At 40.8% G+C, this 20,891-nt stretch overlaps 1 protein-coding gene across 14 annotated transcripts in view; it reads right to left on the bottom strand.

Moving 5' to 3' along the window:
• Window positions 1-926: 926 nt before the first annotated feature.
• Window positions 927-20,891, bottom strand: part of cast (calpastatin) — a 39,697-nt gene continuing 19,732 nt past the window's right edge. For 4 of the 14 annotated variants that reach the window (XM_030050995.1, XM_030050991.1, XM_030050993.1 and 1 more), the window contains 30 exons: window positions 19,724-19,792; window positions 16,567-16,710; window positions 16,028-16,159; window positions 14,986-15,129; window positions 14,166-14,312; window positions 13,588-13,641; window positions 13,382-13,483; window positions 13,198-13,278; window positions 12,635-12,673; window positions 11,574-11,660; window positions 11,240-11,317; window positions 10,951-11,082; window positions 10,422-10,574; window positions 10,085-10,189; window positions 9,684-9,800; window positions 9,378-9,491; window positions 7,689-7,802; window positions 7,479-7,532; window positions 6,413-6,517; window positions 5,943-6,059; window positions 5,557-5,670; window positions 4,814-4,921; window positions 4,612-4,719; window positions 4,175-4,267; window positions 3,820-3,864; window positions 3,586-3,726; window positions 3,134-3,220; window positions 2,864-2,893; window positions 2,475-2,581; window positions 927-2,356 (listed from right to left, as the gene is read on the bottom strand). In XM_030050995.1, the coding sequence (XP_029906855.1) occupies window positions 2,483-2,581; window positions 2,864-2,893; window positions 3,134-3,220; window positions 3,586-3,726; window positions 3,820-3,864; window positions 4,175-4,267; window positions 4,612-4,719; window positions 4,814-4,921; window positions 5,557-5,670; window positions 5,943-6,059; window positions 6,413-6,517; window positions 7,479-7,532; window positions 7,689-7,802; window positions 9,378-9,491; window positions 9,684-9,800; window positions 10,085-10,189; window positions 10,422-10,574; window positions 10,951-11,082; window positions 11,240-11,317; window positions 11,574-11,660; window positions 12,635-12,673; window positions 13,198-13,278; window positions 13,382-13,483; window positions 13,588-13,641; window positions 14,166-14,312; window positions 14,986-15,129; window positions 16,028-16,159; window positions 16,567-16,710; window positions 19,724-19,792 (2,913 nt within the window). In that variant the 3' untranslated portion in view covers window positions 927-2,356; window positions 2,475-2,482. The remainder of the gene's footprint in view (window positions 2,357-2,474; window positions 2,582-2,863; window positions 2,894-3,133; window positions 3,221-3,585; window positions 3,727-3,819; window positions 3,865-4,174; window positions 4,268-4,611; window positions 4,720-4,813; window positions 4,922-5,556; window positions 5,671-5,942; window positions 6,060-6,412; window positions 6,518-7,478; window positions 7,533-7,688; window positions 7,803-9,377; window positions 9,492-9,683; window positions 9,801-10,084; window positions 10,190-10,421; window positions 10,575-10,950; window positions 11,083-11,239; window positions 11,318-11,573; window positions 11,661-12,634; window positions 12,674-13,197; window positions 13,279-13,381; window positions 13,484-13,587; window positions 13,642-14,165; window positions 14,313-14,985; window positions 15,130-16,027; window positions 16,160-16,566; window positions 16,711-19,723; window positions 19,793-20,891) is intronic. The other 10 variants (XM_030051005.1, XM_030051003.1, XM_030051004.1 and 7 more) reach the window with 8 other exon arrangements.

Here is a 20,891-nt window from a genome sequence, read left to right as displayed (position 1 = left end):
TATTCTGTTATTCTGTTGTACTCAGATCTTATTCTGTTGTACTTAGCTCTTATTCTTATTTTTTTTTATCTTTTTTTTTATTGATTTGTCTAATCTGTAATCTGTGGATACTGCTGAAAAACTGCGAATTTCCTGCGGGATGAATAAAGTATCTATCTATCTATCTATCTATCTATCTATCTATCTATCTCTAATATCATCTTTACTGTTTAAAGGACTGTTTCTGACTCTCTACATCTTTTCTAAACTTCCCTCAGTGTTGTTCCTGTAATTAACACAAGAACTTTCTTTGTATCTAAAGATTTTTATATCCACCATTTTAAAAAGGAGACATTTACCCTGAGAAAATGATCGCTGGCATGAAAGTGAAAGTTACTGTGAACTATTGAAAATTTTAGCTGACATGAGACATATTTTTTAATATTTTTGACGATGTAAGCTCTGCTGTAGTAATAATTATAAAGCAGTATTTTTTTTTTTTTTTTTTTTGGCTCTGTTTAAAAAAATGATACAGCATTTTATATTGAAGTTGTGTGTGTTGTAAATAAAAGATAATACAGCTCAGACAAGCACTCTCTTGTAAGACTGCGATGATTTGTATTTGACCTTTATTTATATTTATTTATATTTATTTTTTTTACACACATCAGACCCATTCATTTGCATTCCCATCAGTCATTCAGAGGCTTGGAACAAAAATATATATATTTTTTAGACGGAGTTTGAGCAAAGATAATTGACATTCAGCTGTTGAGCCCCCCACAGTCAAAAGGAAGTGGGCTTGTAGAGCTATGTGGGGTGAAAAACCACCAAGTCAAGAGTATAGAGAAAAATACTTTCATAGGAGATGTTTTTCCCTTTCATTTAATACATGCACCATATGCTGCAATTCCCCTGCACCTTCAAGAAACCTTACGCTTTGCTTATTTTTTTTTTTCTGCAATACATTTATGCTCAGTATGTGCAGCATTTCTCCAGACAGTACTGTGGCATTTCTTTTTTTTTTTTTTTTTTGTCAAATTATTATCGCATTATTGCTCAGAATAAATTTGTCCTCGATCCCTTCTTTTTTACATACAAATAAGCCAGACTCTACATACGGCAACTACACATATCTAAGTTTCAGATTTATTTATTTTTTTTATTAGTACTCCCACATCGAAAATAGCACTCTTAACTTTTGACTCACACCTGAAAAAAAAACAAAAAGACAGGGAAAAAAAATCTTGGGAAAGTAAGCTATATTGATTTTGACTTTACAGCTGAAAGTGAGAGCCCTTTGGGACTGTGTGAATTATACAGTGTTGTCTTACATAAAGCATAATTCTTTTTTTCTTTCTTTTTCTTCTTTTTTTTTTTTTACAGTATACAAAGGCAGTTTACAAAGTCTGCAACCACATAGGTTAATGTGTTAAGTGCACTTTTGGAAACCAATGGAAGCTTTTTCGACAAGGCCAAATACACATGTAAGACCCTTCTCTTGACAGACATTGTGCCACAGAAACTAAATACCATTTGCCAGACGTTCTCAGATACAGAATCAAGCAGACCACATCCTGTAAATCCACTGACACATTTTTAATGTTGTAAACTAAATGTTGGCATCAGTATAAGCAAACTAAGCTGTACACTAGTGTCGTAATCTGACCACATGACAATAGAAAACTTGGCTTCTCTGTGTACACAAAGATTGCACGAACATCCCGATCCTATACACCCGCCCCGCACTGCCTTCTGACGAGCTGACAGTTTCTAGTGCTCCAACAAAGTGGCAACATCGCAGCAACAGCGTGGTGAAATAACGGCTGCGTTGGGTTCATTTAGTGTGTTGCTGGAAAAGCAGAAACTGTCGGCTGAGATGCACGGGCAGGACTCTCGGCAGGCATCGCCTTACGTCCCTCAACAGCTTTGACACACTAACCAGCAACTCTGAACATGTAAAAAAAAAAATAAAATAAAATAAAACAAACTTCTCACTCCTTCTTTAATATCCACATTTTACAATTTCCCTCTCTTCTTTGTCTATTCGTCCCTCGTTCTATCATCTTTGTCTCTTGTTTTAATGCCTGTCCTTTCAGTTTCTCAAAGGACAGAAATCACAAGCTGTCAGTCCTTGACTGTATGTGAAACCAAGCAAAGGGGGCTCTGTGCACAGAGCTCTGTATGTGAGTGTGTGTGTGTGTGTGTGTGTGTGTGTGTGTGTGGCTGCGTGTCAGCATGTTTTATGGGTATCACTAGATCTGTCTTTCCTCCAGTATACATTCTCGACCATTTAGAAAAAATAGATTCATCATCCAGAGAGCAGCTCCCTCAGTAACGCTTCCCTGTGGCTGGGAGGACAGTTTGCACCGAGACCCTGCAACATAACACATGTTCTGCAGTCAGTGGAAAGGCTCATCATTTCATGTGTCAATTTATCAGTTAAAAGGTACTTTTGTCACTTGTGTCAAAAAAAGAAAAGAATAAAATCTCACCGAGCCGTCTAGCTCTTGCCTCCCTTTTTTGTGGATGTTGGCACAACGTCTGAACTCAGCTGACCAGACAGCTGCTCAGGGGCAGATGGATCTTCTGCATGATGTTTCTGAAACATAAGGTCATAGTTACAAAAATAATGGAACAAGGAGCATTTTTGCATAAGTAATAGAGATTTACAGACAGCTCTCAATGGATTCGTGAAAACAAACAGTAAGCGAAGCAGCGACGGCAGTCAACATGAAGCTGTGTGCAGGCTGCACACAGGCTGCGGTGATGTGGAGCGTATTGTTCCCAACTTAGGCGTACTTATAAGCGAACGCATCAAATTGTCCATAAAAGCAAGTACTCAGTTTGATTTAAGTCTTCATGCAGCAAGTAATTTGCTTACTTTGGACTTTGACTTTGACTTGCTCTTGCCCTGTAACAAAGTTGACACCTTGGTTAGGGTGAACAACTCCAGTCTGATCACAGTCAGACGGGATTTGTCCAGAGACAGATCCTCATAAGGAGCCCAAAGAACTATGGACGGGTCTATGCAACTAACTATGAAAACTACAGTGAGGAAAGGCAATCTCTTTAACCTTTACTTTACGAAGTACAGTATTTCATTTGGGAGGCTCCTCTTCTATTCTAATCTTCAACGGATTTTCCTTTTTACCTTTGGTTTGTCTCCCTTGGGTTTGAACTCTGGGGCGTCTGGCAGCAGGGTGCTGGACAGGGAGTCCAGGACAGGTCCCGGCATGGGCTGAGAGAGAAACAGCAAAGTTAACTAATGAGTAAGCTCCTCTTCTGCCTCTTGTGATCACCACTGCAGTTATAGAAAAGGTTCATTCAAAGCAGCTGACTTTGTAGCTGAAAGTCTGCAGCTTCACCACATTTTCAAATTGGAGGTCAGAGACAAAATAATCAACAAGAGCCATCGCTCATTTCCTTTTTTTTCTCCTTAACTTTCTATATCACACAACCTGGCAATCCCAGAGGCAGGACTGTTTGATTATATATGGTGTTTGAGCTCTCAACACCCTCTAGCGGTCAGAAATCGCTCAGTGCAGCTTTAAGCATAAGTGCATGTAAGTTCATGTTGCTACTGAAGAGTCCTTCCTCTCCTACCTTGAGGGGCTGTGAGTCCACCACAGGAGGCACGAGCTTTGTTGAGGCTGCTGCACATGATGCTGCTGGAGCCTCAGGCGCAGGAGCAGCAGAGAAATCACTGGACAGCAAGTCCAAGGCTGTTTTATCATCCATAGACTTCTACAGGGCAGAGATGAGATGAGAGAACAGCAATAATGTAGATCAACTGCATATTAAAGACAGGTGTGGGATGGCTTTGGTCTGCTGTCTCACCTTCTTGGGTTTGCCAGCCTCCTTGGCCTTGGCTTCTTCCATTGCCTTTAAAATAAATATGACACACATTAGATATACAGTAAAACAACTCTGTACTGTATAAACAAGCATGCCCGAGTAAAGATTCAATTATTTATTTTAAGATTAACTAAAATAATTTACAAGCAGTAACACAGAATAATGTATTTTTGGCAAAGCACCATCTACACTGATTAACAAAATGGACTGGACTTTTTCACTGTGGAGCGATATGATAGGTTTGAACCAGCAGCAATCTGCTATGTGAAACATGGATGTGTTATTCAGGAACAGGAGAGCAGAAAGCAACATGAAAGCAGGCTGCGGGTCAGTCTACCTTGCGCTCTTCCTCAGTGAGTCGAAACTCCGGTGGCAGTGTGTCGTCTCTCTCCCCCATCTTAATCAGCCTCTCTTCAGTGAGCTCCTTCTCCTACAGCAACCACAGACATCAGCACTATTAAACAGTGTCATTACATGTGTTAACTTTATGAAACTTTACATCGCAATGAAATTCAGAATGACTTTTTCAACTAGGTGGCTAATTTTCCATGCCAGAATATTCACCTATTTCTCTCCCAAACTCATCTCCCATTGGTTTACGCTTTCGAATGATGCCTCCTCATGTTAAGCCCCGCCCCAACAAGCAGTGTCAACAGGAAATACACCAAATAACGAAAGCAACAGGCACTCAAAATGCCGTTTCATTTTGACATCAACATGTTCTCTCCTTTGTCTTTCTTTACCCTACAAGATCTTCTCATAGCAGTTGGCTACCTTGATAATATTTTTATCAGGGACCGGGGCAGGTTCAGCAGGGGTGGGAGCGATGTCCATCAGGGTGTCTGAGAGAGCCTCCAGAGCATCTGTTGCTCCTGTTGACAGCTGAGTGCACACACACACACGCAAGTTCTTACACTGCTGTTTGATTGTAGATCATGCACATAGTTTAAAAGACTTAATTTGTATGTGTGTGTACCTCGGGAGAGGTTGCTGTGGGAAGAGAAACACCAGACTTCACTGCAGGAGCGACAGTAGGCGCAACAAAATCTCCTGCCAAGGCATCTAGGGCAAAGTCTGCAGAAGGCTGAGGGAGAGTGGCAGAGAGAAAACAGTGAGCAGGTATCAAAATGACAAATGTGCAGGTTTTCTAAACGCCAAATAGCACTTTCAGTGTATGCCAAAAGTAAAATTTCCTTGAGCAAAATGTTAAACTTTTCACATTCAGAGGTATTATAAAAACAATATTGTTACAGTTCATTCTGTGGGTGAGGTGAACATAGCGAAAAACACAGTGAAAAACAAAATATTCTGTTTACTGAATAACTACTTGGTGTTTTATTTTTATTTTATTTATTTATTTATTTATTTTACTGATGTTGATATTCCATGTTTCATTCCACAAACATATAAAATTCTTTGACTTTTTGAATTTGGAATAGAGGTTTTGGAAATGTCATCACCTGAGGGAACCTGACTTAAACATCAGAATAATCATGACATTCCTATTACTATTAATACAAGTAGCAACTTGTATATCAAGTGTAAAGAGATATCTATCCACCACACTGTAATATTATAGCTGCCATAGCCAGCAACAGCTGCATGGAGCACCTGTGCAGGAGGAGCCTGAGATACAGGAGATATAGTTTATGCATAGTTTATACAGTGATGAAATATCATCTATCATGCTGTAGCAGTAACAGCAATTTCATGCAGTACCTGTGCGGGAGGAGCTGAAGGTGTGACGACAGGAGCCTGGACAGCAGGAGCTGTAGAGGAGGTCAGGAAGTCTCCAGACAAGATGTCCAGAGCCTCTCCAGTTCCTATGGTGGGCTGGAAGAGACATAATGATAAGGAATTATGATTGAAGTATTCATGGCAAGTAATTTTTTTGAAAGTCACTGCAAAATACCATCTTAAACACATTTAATTTTTCTTTACCAGTGCTGCTGAAAGGGGATTTTACATTGTGCTACTATAAGACAAGCAAAGAAATACTTCAACTCCTCACACCTTTACCAGCAGACACAGTTTATATGACTTCAGCTCTACAGTTTGAATCAATATAAATGGAGCCTGACACTGATGCTTGGAGCCACTCTCACCTCAGGTTTAGGAGGAGGCAGGTCTTTGAGCTTGTCGTCTGTAAACCTGTACTCTGGAGGGAGAGTGTCCTCCCTTTCTCCCACACGCACACCTTTCTCGCCCTTGAATTTTGGCTCCTAAGAACAGGAACAAATTAGTCAGTAAGACATAGAGCCACCTCTATACTCTTCAATGAATCCTGCTGGAGACCTGAAATTGGAGAAATTAAAATCAAATCCATGCTATTCATTTATATGGATTTTTTTTTTTTTTTACAGAAAGCATCTACATTAATACAGTGTGCAGTGTCATGTATTTGTATTTCTATAGTATACATATCTTGTATTACTGATTATTATATTCTCCTAACACACTGTCAACAAATACAGCACATCACATGATAAGGCAACTTAATACCTTCCATACAGCCAAACAACAATGTGGATTTTTGGTCTGTAAACAGTGTGACTGGGTGTGTGTGTGTCCCTACCGTGATGATGTCCTCAGGTCGGAGTTTGGGGGGCTCAGGCTTCGGTTCGGGGGCTGCCAAGGATTCACCAAGAGCACTGAGAGCATCCAGAGACATTGAGTCACCCTGAAGAGAGGTCAGAGGACAGTGACATTTAGTTGATACTCAACTAAAACTAGTTTTCGGAGAAGTGAAAATGAGTCAAGAAGGAAGGTAAGAGAGAGGGCAAGAGGTTGTTAACAAGTTCAGAAAAACTCTACTGTTGCTCAATTATGCATTGAAAGTTAAAGCACATAAAAGGTCAAAACAAGGTCAAACAATATTTCAGCAAAAGCAGAAGCATTGCATCGGTGGTGGAAAAAGTACTACAAATTGCTACTCAGTTGAAAGATATTTTACTTAAGTAGAGGTAGAACTGCTGCTGTAAAAATCTACTTAAGTAAAAGTAAAAAAAAATGCTCATTTAAAATGAGCTCAGAGTAAATGTTACTGAGTTACTTTTTCAGAACAGTAACTGATCTTTTACATACCGTTATAAAAGGATGATAGTACCACGGTACAAACTAGATTCTTTTAAAAGGGCATTCTGCAAAATTGCTGAAGATTGATTGAAGTGAGGACCCTGTGTACTCAACTGACAAATGTGGAATAAGCACATAATATGATCGAGTCTACATGGTTTTCATCATCAGGCCAGCTCACTTTCTTCCACACTTACACCACTTATTTGAGTCTGAACAGTCCTCACTTCCATTAACCATCTGCAGTTGTTTATAATGCATTTTTTAATTGGAAGTGGGAAACAACAAAAAGTAGAACAAATAAAGTAGAGGCAGTGTCCTCTTGTCATCTTTGCTTAGTGAGCTTTTATTGTGAAAGGTTCCACAATCTGTCACTGATCATTTGTACTCCGAATTGGATATGATTTAAAATGTAGTGAAGTACAAAACTCTGGCAAAATGTGCTTAAGTACAAGTAAAATTACTGACTTTAAAAATGTTCAAAAAAGTACAAGTACACATAAAAAAAACTATTCAGTTACAGTAATGTGAGTAAATTAGTTACTTCCACCTCTGCTCACAGTTACCTCATCAGTAGTGGGTTTTGCTGGGCTGGGTTTGCCTGCAGGACAGACAACTGCCTACAGACACACAGGGACATGAGGTGAGACACACAAAGTACAAATAAGATGCAAGGGCAGACAAATAGGACACTGAGAAGACAAGATAGCATAGCTTCACTGACAATGACAGAACTGATAACGGACCTGCACACACACACACCACAACAGGTTTACCTCTGGTGTCTTCTTGGCAGGAGGAGGGATGGGGGCCTGGACAGCAGAAGCCTTCGTTGGAGCCACAAAATCTCCTGCAAGTGCTTCCAGAGCTGACAGATCCTCTACTTTGGCCTGGGACAGAGAGACAACACCTTCAGTAATGAGGATTTCTTGCCACTGCCATAACACTGGCATTAAATGTCAAACCACACCTTCCTACTTATGACTGAGTTGTAACAGAGCATTTGTTTTTTTCTTTAAACCAGACATGTGCCAAACGCAAGAGACAGCATCAGGTCATTTCCAGCCAATCCAGGTTAAGTTGATGCGTCTTATAAACAGGTCTGAGGACTGTCTGTAGCTGATAAAATTAAGTATAACACTTGATCTTTCTTGATATAGTAAGGTAGCTTGTCAGACTAATATGTGATTAAGTATTCAAAATTTATTCAAAATTAAAAATTAATTTGCTAATAAAAATCATAGCACTTCTGTAGCTTTAAGCTTACTTCAGTAGGCTATTAAAAGAAGGGCCCTAATTCTTTATTTATAAGTGCTTGTCCAGTGGATTTTGGAGAAGTAATTTAAGCATGTACCAAGTCTGTCAGTTTGAGCAGGGACACTAAGCAAGGCTACATAACTGAGAGAAGGTGCAATTAGGACTACTTAGCCCCAAACAAACAAATAGCCACTATTTGTTTGTTTGGCTACCAGCTACCAGTAGATGACAGTCTAACACTGTAATTATGGCATTAGACTGTCATCTACTGGTAGCATTTAGTACAGTCTAATTGTAGCTGCTGCTACGTATCAATTAGGGGGGTATTGGGGGTGGGGGGCAGAATTGCAGTGTTTGAGTGTTGATTCATTTGAGTTGAATGGTGCTTCATCCATTATAAATAAAATAAAATAAAATAAAAGCATATTTTTATCTGGGAAAAAGAAAAAGTTAGTTAACAAAATAAATAATTTAGTTTTTTTTATTGGACAAAAAACACATAAACATTTAATTTGAGCCTGCATCGTCATATACCAAAGTAGCAATTTTAAAAGTGCTTTTTAAATAAATAAAAGGGAACTTTGATCAGAGGCTTAAATAAAACATTTCAAAATAAAAGATTGCCTGTGCAGAGAGTGCAGCCTCTAGAGGCCTGAATGCACTAACTTATGACCACAGGAATGATCAAATGTGATGATTTGATAAGCCTGAGCGATTCAAACAAACCGCCAGGTTTCTACATCGAAGTGGCTGTTGTTGTTAGCTACGTCAGATGCTGTCCATGGTGCTGAACTCTAGTTACTCAAAGTGGTTCACTAATGGTTACTACAGTAGGGCTGGGCTCAGGTATGCACCCCAACTTCTTAAAATAACACTAAGAGGGTGTGCAATAGTGGCAGTAGAAGGGAGACAAAAAGGTACATAAAATACACAGCAGCATGACGTGCACTCTCAGAAAGTGCACTTACAAAAAGCCCCGAGCATACAGAAAGTGTCTGGGCATAAAGATATGCACTGTGAAACAATGTGTGGCAAATTTTATCTGTATCCAAAGAGATATAGAGATTATTACACACTGTGCATTCTGATATTCACAAGGAGCAGATGATAACAGAGAAGATTACTAGTGCTGTCACTTCTGTAAAGCAATCTGTGCACCATGCTGCTTTATTTTAGGGGCAGTAACCAGTAATAGTTTGATGCAGTACCTGTGCAGGAGGAGCTGAAGGTGTGATGACAGGAGCCTGGACAGCAGGAGCTGTAGAGGAGGTCAGGAAGTCTCCAGACAAGATGTCCAGAGCATCACCAGTCCCTATGGTGGGCTGAGAGGATGACACAGAATAACACATCTATTAGACTTTTATAGAAGCTGATAGTTAGTATTTGTATTGCATAAATACACGTCATTTGAATGACCATAGCAAACATATACAGCAAATACATACAAAACACTGTAATTTAAAGCTACAAACACCCAAGTCTAGATCGCTAGGTCTGAATTGTAGCACTCTCACCTCAGGTTTAGGAGCCGGCAGGTCTTTGAGTTTGTCTTCTGTGAATCTGTACTCTGGAGGAAGAGTGTCCTCCCTTTCTCCCACACGCACACCTTTCTCGCCCTTGAATTTTGGCTCCTAAAAAAAGGAAAAATTAGCCATTGAGACATAGCCAAGGAAGCAAAGCATCTAAGAAACATTTTTGTTTGTTTTGTTTTGTTTGTTTGTTTTTTACCAAGCTGAAGGATGAATGCAGCTAATGCGCAATTTTCTGAGTTAATTAACACCAATGCACCTTGATCTTTAAAATTTGGCTGTAAAATCTGATGTTCAGATCTTGTAGTCTGCAGTGCGAGAGTCCTGAGATGAACTAGAAGATGCAAAGGCTGTGATGAAGTGTGGGTGTTTGCTTGCTCCCTCACCGTGATGATGTCCTCAGGTCTGAGTTTGGGGGGTTCAGGTGTTGGTTCGGGGCCAGCCAGGGTGTCCCCGAGAGCACTGAGAGCATCCAAAGACATAGAGGCACCCTGAGGAGAGGCCAGAGGGAGAATACATTTGCAATCCATTCATGAGGCAGACAATATATCAATTCACCACTTCAATCTAACATTTTCTCTCCCAATTTTAAGGGCAGCAAAAGGAGAGGTGGCAGCCTGGCAAAAGAGGAGGAAAAGGAAAAGGGAAAGAAATAAAGACGCACGGGACCAAATCTGTACAGTGTGAATACGTGCAGTCCAATCTCTGGTTGCTGCAACTCACTTCATCAGTCTTGGGCTTAGTGTCCACTTTGGCACCCAGTCCAGCCTTCAGAGATAAATCTGCTGCAGATTTCTCCCCCTTTGCTTTCTTATCTGTGGGAGCAGGAGGACTCACGGCCACAGGGGCAGCCACAGTAGCAGAAACTTCAGGTTTCTATAGGGGCCAACAGAAACATTACATTACTTAACATGAGAGATATATCCATGCATAGTGATAATCTAATTAATTGAAGCGCTGCACTCCACAGAGAGCAATATTCTTTATCATATGCTATTTAGATGATTCTGTTCTATAAATGTTCTTGTTTTTATCCCACAGTCGTTTTGTAAGAATGCTGTCACTTTTTTTACAAATCATGGTTATCTCCTTTTGGAATGAAATGGCAATAGTCTTCCTATAATAGTTCAGTAATCTAGGATATGAGTGCATCTACAGCAGGACAAGGCTAATAACGATTCCTGCAGATTGTTTAAATTTCAAGCTGGAGATCTGAACAGCAATAGCACCCATGCAGGAAGGGCAGCTGTACCTTGGGAGGAGCAGAAGACAGTCCAGCCGTCAGAGAGAAATCATCAGCAGCTTTCTCCATCTTGGCTTTCTTATCAACAGGAGAAGCAGCAGGATTCACAGCCACAGAGGGAGCTGCACCGGTTTCAGGTTTCTACAACAGGCAACAGAGACAATGTTAGATAAATAAATTTTCTACTTGCTGTCAAACTTCGCAACTATGTCGGCTTCAGTTCTAAACTTATACATGGTTTTAGTGTAAAAAACATGTCATGTTAGTATAATTTCAAAGACTTGAAAGCTTACTACACCTTCTGAGTGGAGGGAGGCGGTGCATAGTTAGAGAAGCCAGCAGACGAGGCACTGACACTGTCAACCTTATCCATTTTCTAATATAAGACAAAAACAAACCAAAACTAACCAATGCCATACAAGAGTAAATGCCTGAAGGATCACTACTTTACAAGGGTTAGATATGATGGTTGCCAGTTTTTGTTTTGTGTTCATGTCAAACTGGGAGTTGTTATGATTTATCCACACGTTAGACAGACATATAAAGCCAAAGATGGTGGGGGATGGACTGGTAGCTCTGTGTCACATTCCATAAGGTTTTGTAGTCGAGTGCTAACTGTCTTGAAGACTAACCTCTTGTTTCTTGGGGGCAGCTGAATCGGTGGAGGTCAGGAAGCCAGCTGACAGAGAATCGAGGGCTTCATCTGTGCTTATCGGTTTCTGAGATGGAGAAACAAACATACAGAGTGTGCATCATCACCACGAATGAAACACAGACAAAGAAATGACAACATCTGGTTTCCACGCAAAATATTCTTGCACTTAAATAATCTTTCCTAAAAGATTTTGAAAATTATTAGTCCAAATTATGATCCAAAGAGATCAAAGAGGTGACTACCATATATTCTTCCACTAGAGGGCACGTTAGACCAAGCCAAAGGAATAAGACAGGACATAATAATGCAAACCAGATAGCATGTAGCAACAGTGAAGGAAAAGTACTGACACACCCTTTACATTCCTTAACACCAAAATCACAAATAAACTTCAAAAAAGACAAAGTAGTCACATCATAATGCTCTGATTTAGAAAAAGTATGCTTAACATTGGAACTGAATATACAAAAGTTGCCATAATTAAATGAGTGGAAACTGATAGTGATACACAAAACTAAAGTAGCCTTCTGGAAGGCAAGGAGGTGAAGTGGGAGCCAGCTGCACAACTGTGGGTGTGTTGAGTCGGTAAGGGTGGATATGTGGTTGTGTAGAGCTGTATCACATTTGTGTGTGTGTGGTTGTGCACACACATTTACGTGTGCATGAGATTGGGTTTGGTAGGACAAGAGCCAACGGGTCCGAACAGGGAAGGTGGGTCTTGTTTGCTGAGACAACACCCCACAGTGCAATGCAACATTCCCCACTCTAGAGGAACCAGAAGATCATAGCAATAGTACAGCATATTTTCTCATGCTCTGTGTGTGTGTGTGTGTGTGTGTGTGTGTGTGTGTGTGTGTGTGTGTGTGTGTGTGTGTGTGTGTGTGTGTGTGTATGTGTGTGTAGGCACATAATTTAAGCACAAGAGCACCTATGTGTTAACTTTATCTGTAGCATTTGTAGCATCTTAAAAGAGGCTGTGACTGCAGTAAATGTCTTTGTGACTGTTTTTTTTTTTGCCTTCCGCTATGTTTCACTTACAGGAACATCTTTGGGTTTGACATCTGCGAGACCAGGAGCCTAAAAAATAGATACATTTATTTTAGATATATTAGGAAAAAACATATATTGAAATGTTGCATTATCACAGGGACAAAACAAATCCCTATTTAAATGCCACATAGTTATCTTGATTATCACCTCATACATTCATTGCACTAAGTAGATCTATAATTCCTATTTGTTCTAAATGACCATAGCTTTCAGCAAGGTATTGAATGCTTTACCTGTTGTTGGTTTTCCAACAAAAAACATTTGCATAATTCTGGCATTTCAATATAATTTACTGTCCTGCTAAGGCAAGGAAATTGTCCTTGGTCTCACCCAGCAAAATATAAACACAAATATACCCACAAAACAAAAGCTCACAACAGCTAAATTCAGATTCTTCCCCAGCTAAACACTTGTGGCGGCACACAGGGCAAGAAAAACTTGAAGAAGACATAATAGCAGCTAGAATACTCTGCTTGCAATGCAACAAAGCTAAGAAGTGAGGCAGAGGAAGTGATGAAGAGGAGGAGATTGTGGACAAACTGTTAACTGACCATATCTTCAAATCTGTAGCCTGGCGGCAGTGTGTCCTCTCTTTCTCCACATCTTACACCCTTTGTGGAGGTGACGTCACGCTGTGATACATGCAACACACACCGTTACACACCTGGTCCATGCTAGGGGTCAGTACAGTCTTATATCTTGGCTAAGACTGGACTATACAAGTCTGTGCTGTACCTCTTTGACCTCTGGCCCGGTGTATACAGGTTGTAGGGGGCGGAGGGGTTCAGATGGTGGCAAAATATCAGCCAGGGCATCAAACGGATCCACTTCAGGCGCCTGCACATGCAACACATCTCAGCACGCTGGAGCAACACGCTACCATGCTTTTCAAACCAAACCCATACAGCCTCAGAGTGAGGGGCATGATGATGCTACTTTACCTCTTTGGCTGGTTTTGGGGCCCTGGCCTCAGGGGGGATAACCTCCACCTGCACCTGCAACCCAGACCGGCAGAGTCAGTATACTGGCTTCCACTGCAAGCGTTAGTTTGATCACAAGGAGCACAATTAACTCATTAGAAAGGTGGTGTTTGTGCAACCAGCTGAGAAACCTGAAAGTCCAGAAGAGGCTCTATGAAAATGCTATAAATCATACTGGATATAATCTTGCATGCTGCAGAAGAGCGTGCTAATTGAATGGAATCTGATGACTGTTTGCAAGACGAAACCTCTCTATTTTCCATGATAATATTGCACAATTATGGCAAATAAAAAGTGACATTTAATAATTCCAGCCACAGCATTTCATAATGAAAAAAACGGAACGCAAATGGAAAAGCACTTCTGCCCCTAAAGGCATTGCTTCAGTACAGTGTCCATTCAGGCCAAAGAGCAGGGACAGACGGAAAAATCAGAGTACTCAACACATCATTTTATTCAATAGAGAGGCTAAGCATAAGAAATACAGATGACCAAACAACCAGACAACCTCCACCACTGTTGGCTCCAGGATCATCTACCTTGGGAAGTGTAGATTTATCTTCATCTGTCTTCCCCTTCACAGAGACATGTCCAGCCACAGCTGTGGCTGCTGCAGCAGGTTTTGACACTTTAGCAGGATCAACTTTAGGATCATCAGCTTTGACTGTTGCCGTGGCAGTAGCACTCTAAAATGCAATGAATTTCAATCCATTATAGACCAAGAAGAGATCAAAGCTTGTTGTTTTTTTTTCTTTTTCAGAAAAGTACAATTACAGGTATATTGCACACTTTTAAAGACAGAATTATAATGAAAGAAGCAGATGAAGAATCAGACCGTGAGAATCCAACTTCACCAATGAAAAGCCAACACCAACTTGATAATATAAACTACTTCCAAAGTGCAACCATGCATTGTGCACAGAAATGACTGAGAGGAGAAAATTCTGTGAAATTGTGCGTCTCTCTCCATTTGTTTCCTCTATCTGGCAAACCATATTGTAGCTCAGAACTGACAGCTGTGGTTTTCTCTGTGATAACAAACGCAGTAACAAGTGTAGGCATGCTGGGTAAAGAGCTGGAGAGCAAAGAAAATAAAAGTCCCATCTATTCTCCAACTAGTCATCTCCAAAGTAGAGGGGGAAAAATCCAATGCAGTGACTCATTTTAAAAGAAATCTCAAGGCAGAACACACAGTGAATACAAGTATGGAGTATGTGCAGATGTGAATGGTGGCAACAGTTTGAGATACAAAGAGGATGATGAAGAAAGATGAAATGGGGCAATGACCGAGGAAAGTGTCGAAAGATACAGCGAGAGTCATGGATTCAAGTCTGAGAGACCTCTAGCAGTCGAGTCTACCTTGGTTGTGCCTTTGGGAGACTCTTTAGGTTTGGTAACGGCAGCACTGCCTGCTGCGCCAGTCGCTGCTCCGCCAGCGGCTCCAGGCGCTCCAGTGGCAGAAGAGGAAACTGTTGTCGCTTTGACTTGGGGGACGGATGCAGTCTACAAACATGTGGCCAAATAATTACTCAACAACCCAAGGAGACAAGATTCACAGCAACTCTCTGGCCTTTACAAAAGCTGACAGGAGTGTGTGTGTGTTTGTGTGTGTGTGTGTGTGTGTGTGTGTGTGTGTGTGTGTGTGTGTGTGGTTGATATAATATACTGTAAAAGGGTTAGTGAAAACAGAACTGGATAAAGAGGTGATCTTTGGTCAGATCTTCCACTGTAGTCCCACCTAGGCAAAAATATGTATTCTATTTTAGGGTATTCAAATGTGTTGAAATATTTTCTACTCAGGTTAGAACTAATCTTTTATGGTGAATGTGAAGGAACAGTTCAGCCAAAATACAAAAAATGACACAGATACACTGACACAGTTACCTGATACAATCCACAGCCATTGGGAGTTTCATTGGGATCTACAGTTTGCTGGTGCTGTTTGCCAGTAAGGGCTGTGGATTAAGCCAAGCATCCATGTTTTTTTTGTTTTGTTTTTTTAATGTACATTTTGATGAGCATTACAAAGCAATGCCCATCCAGCCCCTTTACACTTGGGTGCAGGGAAGACAGGGAAGATCACCACAGACTGGAAACCTTGCCAAATCACACAGAAACTAACTAGATGGATTCACTCTGCTGCAAGTAAGCCAGAAAAATGTCTTTTCTTTTGGGTGGACTGTTCCTTTAGGACTGACCAGCTCTTCAGCACTGATAAAACCATTAACTGATTAAACCTCATAGAGCAGAACTGATGATCTACAATCACACAGGCCTTTCATGTCATTCATTATGAGTTAGAGGATATGACCAGGGATCCTAAACCAACAGCCCTGAGAAGTTTTATCAGTAAGTAATTCTATATTTTGCAGAAGGAGAAGGAAAGAAGGGGGGAGGTTACCTTTAACTGTGAGCTCTCTTTAGGCCTTCCCTGCGCCCCAGCTGATGTCATGTCAACAACAGCAGCCCCAGCTGAAGACATGTCAATAACAGTAGCACCTGAGGCCGTGGTGTTAGGAGCAACATGTGCAGTCTACAAACCAAGGAGCATGTCTTTGAGGGATGTTAGGAGAATGTTATTCGAAAAGTCAGCAGATAGCAGATCGCCACACTTTGTTACAGCATTCATCCCAAGCACAAGGACGGCTCATTCTTCGCGCCTGAGCGTGTGAAAGGTCAAGGTGTGCGGAGAGCCGAGCCCAAGAGCAACACATACAGAGAATGGAGAGAATGCTAAACAAGGGCTGAGATGAAAAGAAGGTGTGGCAAACAAGGAATCAGTGAATAAGAGGTGTGAAGTCAAGACAGAGACGCCTCATAACCAGTGCACACCCGCAGAAATGTGTCCAAAAAGAAGGCAGCAGTTATTTGTGTCACGACAGACCAAACAGCCAAAAGCCCCTCTGGCGTCTCTCATTTCATTCATTTTAGTCATTCTACCTCTGATGTGACTTTAGTTGTCATTTTTCCTGTTGTCCCAACTGAGACACTTCCTGCTGCTGTGACACCACTTCCTGCAGCTCCGCCTGTTGCTGTGGTTACCACCCCAGGCTTTGTAGCCATGCTGGAGGCTGATGATGCCTTCTGTAATGCATTAAGCATGGAGAAGTTGATCATTGTCCTTTGTATACCAACTCATGGGGGTACTTGCATTTTATCTTTGTTTCTGACAACAACAAATACCTGTAATACTACGTGAAAAAAGACTAAATTTTTAACGCCTGTATTTTATGTACTATACATAGCCATGTGCTCATGTTTTTCAATATAATGCACACACACACACACACACACACACACATTGCACTGTACACCATATTAGTGAAACTTGAGCAGCTTTAATCCTCAGTGGCAAACAGAGTTCAGTGGTATGAAGGGGGCACCAAGATCAGCTGCTAACAAGAGTCAATTATATCCTAAGAGTGCTGGCTGAGTAACAACCCATATTTATAAAAAGATGACTAACAGAAAAATTGATAAATATAGCAGAAACTATTATCATTATTATTATTATTATTATTATTATTATTATTATTATTATTACTGCTATCTGTGTTCTCAGAGCCAGTTTCAAAATAGATGTAGGCTACATATTCAACCAAAAGCCTATTTCCCTACAGGCAAGGTGGCACAAAAATATCTGACATTCAGCTTTAGCTGTTGAGGGAGCCTACAACAGGACACAGTTCAGTTCAGACACACGCAGTTCACAACATTATCTGGGCTGCACACAATGTGGCTTTCACTAATGACGACTGAAAGAAAATCAGGGCACGGACTAGGCGTCTCTGAGGAAACCAAAGCGAGAATCCTTTTGTCCTGGAGCCAAAACAAGGTTGTTTTTGCTGCTCAAGAGGACTTTCACTACTTTCACTGCTGGAACTTAAATGACTGAAATGGACATTCAGTTTTGGACAAACAGAACATTTAGTGCAATGTTTTCTTTTGTTTTTTGTTTTTGTTTTCTTTTAGCTAGTCCAAACAGAATTTAAAGGCAGAGTGAGTAGGAAAAAAACAATGTCTAGGGTCATAAAAAAAACAATCCCTCTCAATCATCACCTACGGCCCACTGGAAGTGTGGCTGTGTGTGTATCTGCAGAGAACCTGCCCTCAGCCTAGACTTTCTTGTTTTGTCGTGTTTGTGACTTTTCTGGGCAGTGGGTGTGTAGCCCCCAGTGTGCAGAGCCAGATCCTAACCAACCAATGTACAGGAAGCCATGAAAATGGTGAAACAGCGTCAAGAAAAAAGGAAATATAGCGAGGCGAAATGCCAAGCCAACAAAGTTTGTTTCACAACGAGAGTGACTTGGGGTTGGCTTTCACCGGCTGGGGAGTACTGAAGTTGAGGATGAGGATGAAGAGGTTGGTGCCGACAGGCCAACTGTATCTTCCTAGGACGCTGACAGAATGTAAAACATTTTGGATGTTCAATGAAACGAAAACTTGCTGCTTAGCTGGAGAGCAGGGGTCAGCTTTGAATTAAGCAAAATTAGACAAGAGGGAGTGCTGTTATACTGAATATCAGCACAGCTGTGAAGATAATCCCAGTTCTAACAATGTTAGAATAGCAGTTCTACAAACGTCATTCTTCAAATGATGGTAACACAACAGATTTACTGGTTTTCTTGTTTCATCAGTTTTTTTGGTTCCACCATCACAAGCAGTTCCATCAGAAATCAAGCAGCTGAACTGAAAATAAACCGTTTACGCACCACAAGCTAGCCTGCCTGGAGGTTTCCATCGTGGTATCCGCTCATGCTGCTTTCTTGCCTGACAAGTGCCTCTGAAGCAGCGCTTTCTGAGCCATAACAAAACTAAAACCACAGCCGGCAAGGCAGTACTGCCAGTCAGCAGTGGGGGTAAAAATCAAGACAGTGGCCACTGGTTAGGGTTAGGCTTATCCACACTTCTGTCCTCCCACACGGCATCCTCTGAGCACCACTCACAATTTAACTCCAGTTACTTTTAGAAACTTGTCCCTCTGTACCAACCAGCGGTGTTAATGTAATTAAGGGTTATTACTGAACATTAAAGCGGAGTGATTCACAGTAGAAGAAATGACAGAGTGCTGTTAAACTGTATATCAGCACTCATGGAGCACCTCTTGTCCAATCTCAACTAACTGTTTTTCAGTATTATGTTTACTCATTCTGCCTTTAAATGAAATACCATCTACAACTGAGCATTTTGTGAAGTCATTGTTTTCTGGCAACAGTCAATAAACTGGTACTGAGCTTATACTAGTGCAGGGAAGACATGTAAAAGTGATATAGTTATTGTATAATCAAAATTCCTTTGATGTCAATTTGAGATATCCACTATTAAGTTTATATCTTAAAGATATCGGATTACTTTAAGCATAGCCTACATTCAGTTCAGATGAAATGACCTGATTAACAACGTGGTAATTATCTTAATAAGTTCATTTCCTGAAATTCAAGGCTGAACTACCCTATAAAGGGCGCCAAAGTAAACAGAAACACAACTTTGAACTATATTTGGGGTTATTACGTTGACAGAGAGGAACATTTGAGACACAATCTGTTGTTCCCACCAATCTGTTGTTTCTGTTTTGATTTAATTCCTTTCCATACAAACGCAGCACAAGCACTTCGGATACCTCTTTATATCTCAAGACTGGTTACGTAAGCATCCAAAAACATCTGATCTCAGGCCATTGTTTCAGACCAGCATTAAGGGGTTAAACTGAGTACCACCTCCTGAGAAACTGGGTGTTAGCCCTTTGTGCTTGAATGGAAGGAAAAACAAAGTTTTCTTTTCTCTGAACTACAGTTTAGAGGACACAGCTCCCTCAATTTCCTTAAAAATGTTGCAGCTATTACCACAAGAACCTGCACTGTGGGAAAACAAGGAAGGAAGTGCCAATAACAAGCATAACCGAGATAAGAGGTGGGGTCAGGGGTCACACCGACTGGAAACCAGACTGAAGAGTGGGACATGACACAAAAACCAGATGCACACAGCAAGTAATTGGCTGAGTACAGGAAATGGGTAAATGCGTATTTTAGAAAGAGAGAGAGAGAGAGAGAGGGTGGATAGAAGAGGTTAAAGGATATGACTAGGGAATGTGCATTACCTCAAACTGTGCAGGCTTCCCAGTGGAGACCTGAGCCGCCGGCTTGGGCGTAGCCTGGCTGGGCTGTGACTAGAGAGAGAGAGAGAAAAAAAAAAACAATTATTACAATGCACCTAATGCATGCAACAAAAACAGCGACAACAAACTCGTCTGGTCATAATCACTTCAAGAATCACTGACGCCACACACTGCAACATTTTGACTTGACATGGGACGGCAATTATGGAAAAGAAAACATTCCATGCGGCCCGTTTCTGGATGAAGAAGAAAGTATGGTGGGGACTGTTGTCACCACAGCTTCGACTTCTGCTGTTTATATGACAACAGAGATAGAAACATCAGTCAGTGTTTAGCTATTGTGTGACATAGTATGTCTTATACCCAGAAATCCAATCTCTATCTCCCAGTTGTGAGCTGTCCCATAATACCAGAGTCAAAGCTGGTTGATTCATAAATTAGTGTGTTTGTGAATCCCAGACTGTCGGGTCTGTGACTGTACAGAGCAAGCAGCGCAATGTGGCCCTGTTCAAACTGCTGAACTGGAATCCTCGGCGAGATAGAGTGGACAATTCACAGGTTATTTTTCAGATGACCCACTGCGGTCAGGGATAATCAACATACGTCTTCAAAGAGGTAATGTGAGCTTGATATTTGACTGAGAGCTTCAAAGATGCCATTTTCATGCAAACTCCTGGTTGTTTTCATCTTTGATGCCAAATGATCACTGCACTGGTGTAGTGGGGTGTTTATTGCACTACACATCACTCATCTTTCTTGTCATGTCTGGTCAGCCACCACTGTTCATGCAAATAGCCAAGGGCCTTCGATTTATTCCCAACTGTTGCTGCTCCTGTGGGAAATGGAAAACACATCACTTCCTTTGACTCTCAGGAGCAGAAAATTCTGTTTTACAAAAACAGAAAAATGTCCTGAAATAAAAAGAACTGACGGTTGTATGTGATGCTTCATACAGCATAATTTAAGGATGCAAAATTAATGTTTGTTGTAAATAATAATAATAATAATAATAATAAATAAAGTTTGAAAAAGTGCAAAAGCAAATTTCACCATGTATTATCCTGCTAGTCTGATTTTTATTTTTTTTTTTCACACTAGCAGGCTAATTCATGGTTTATGGAAACTAACACCATTGGAGACATCTGTTTTT

This window comes from Myripristis murdjan, chromosome 5 (genome assembly GCF_902150065.1).
Source record: "Myripristis murdjan chromosome 5, fMyrMur1.1, whole genome shotgun sequence".
In the NCBI taxonomy this organism is placed as follows: domain Eukaryota; kingdom Metazoa; phylum Chordata; class Actinopteri; order Holocentriformes; family Holocentridae; genus Myripristis; species Myripristis murdjan.
The sequence above is the reverse complement of the archived record's forward strand: the minus strand, read 5'-3'. Positions and strand labels throughout refer to the sequence as shown.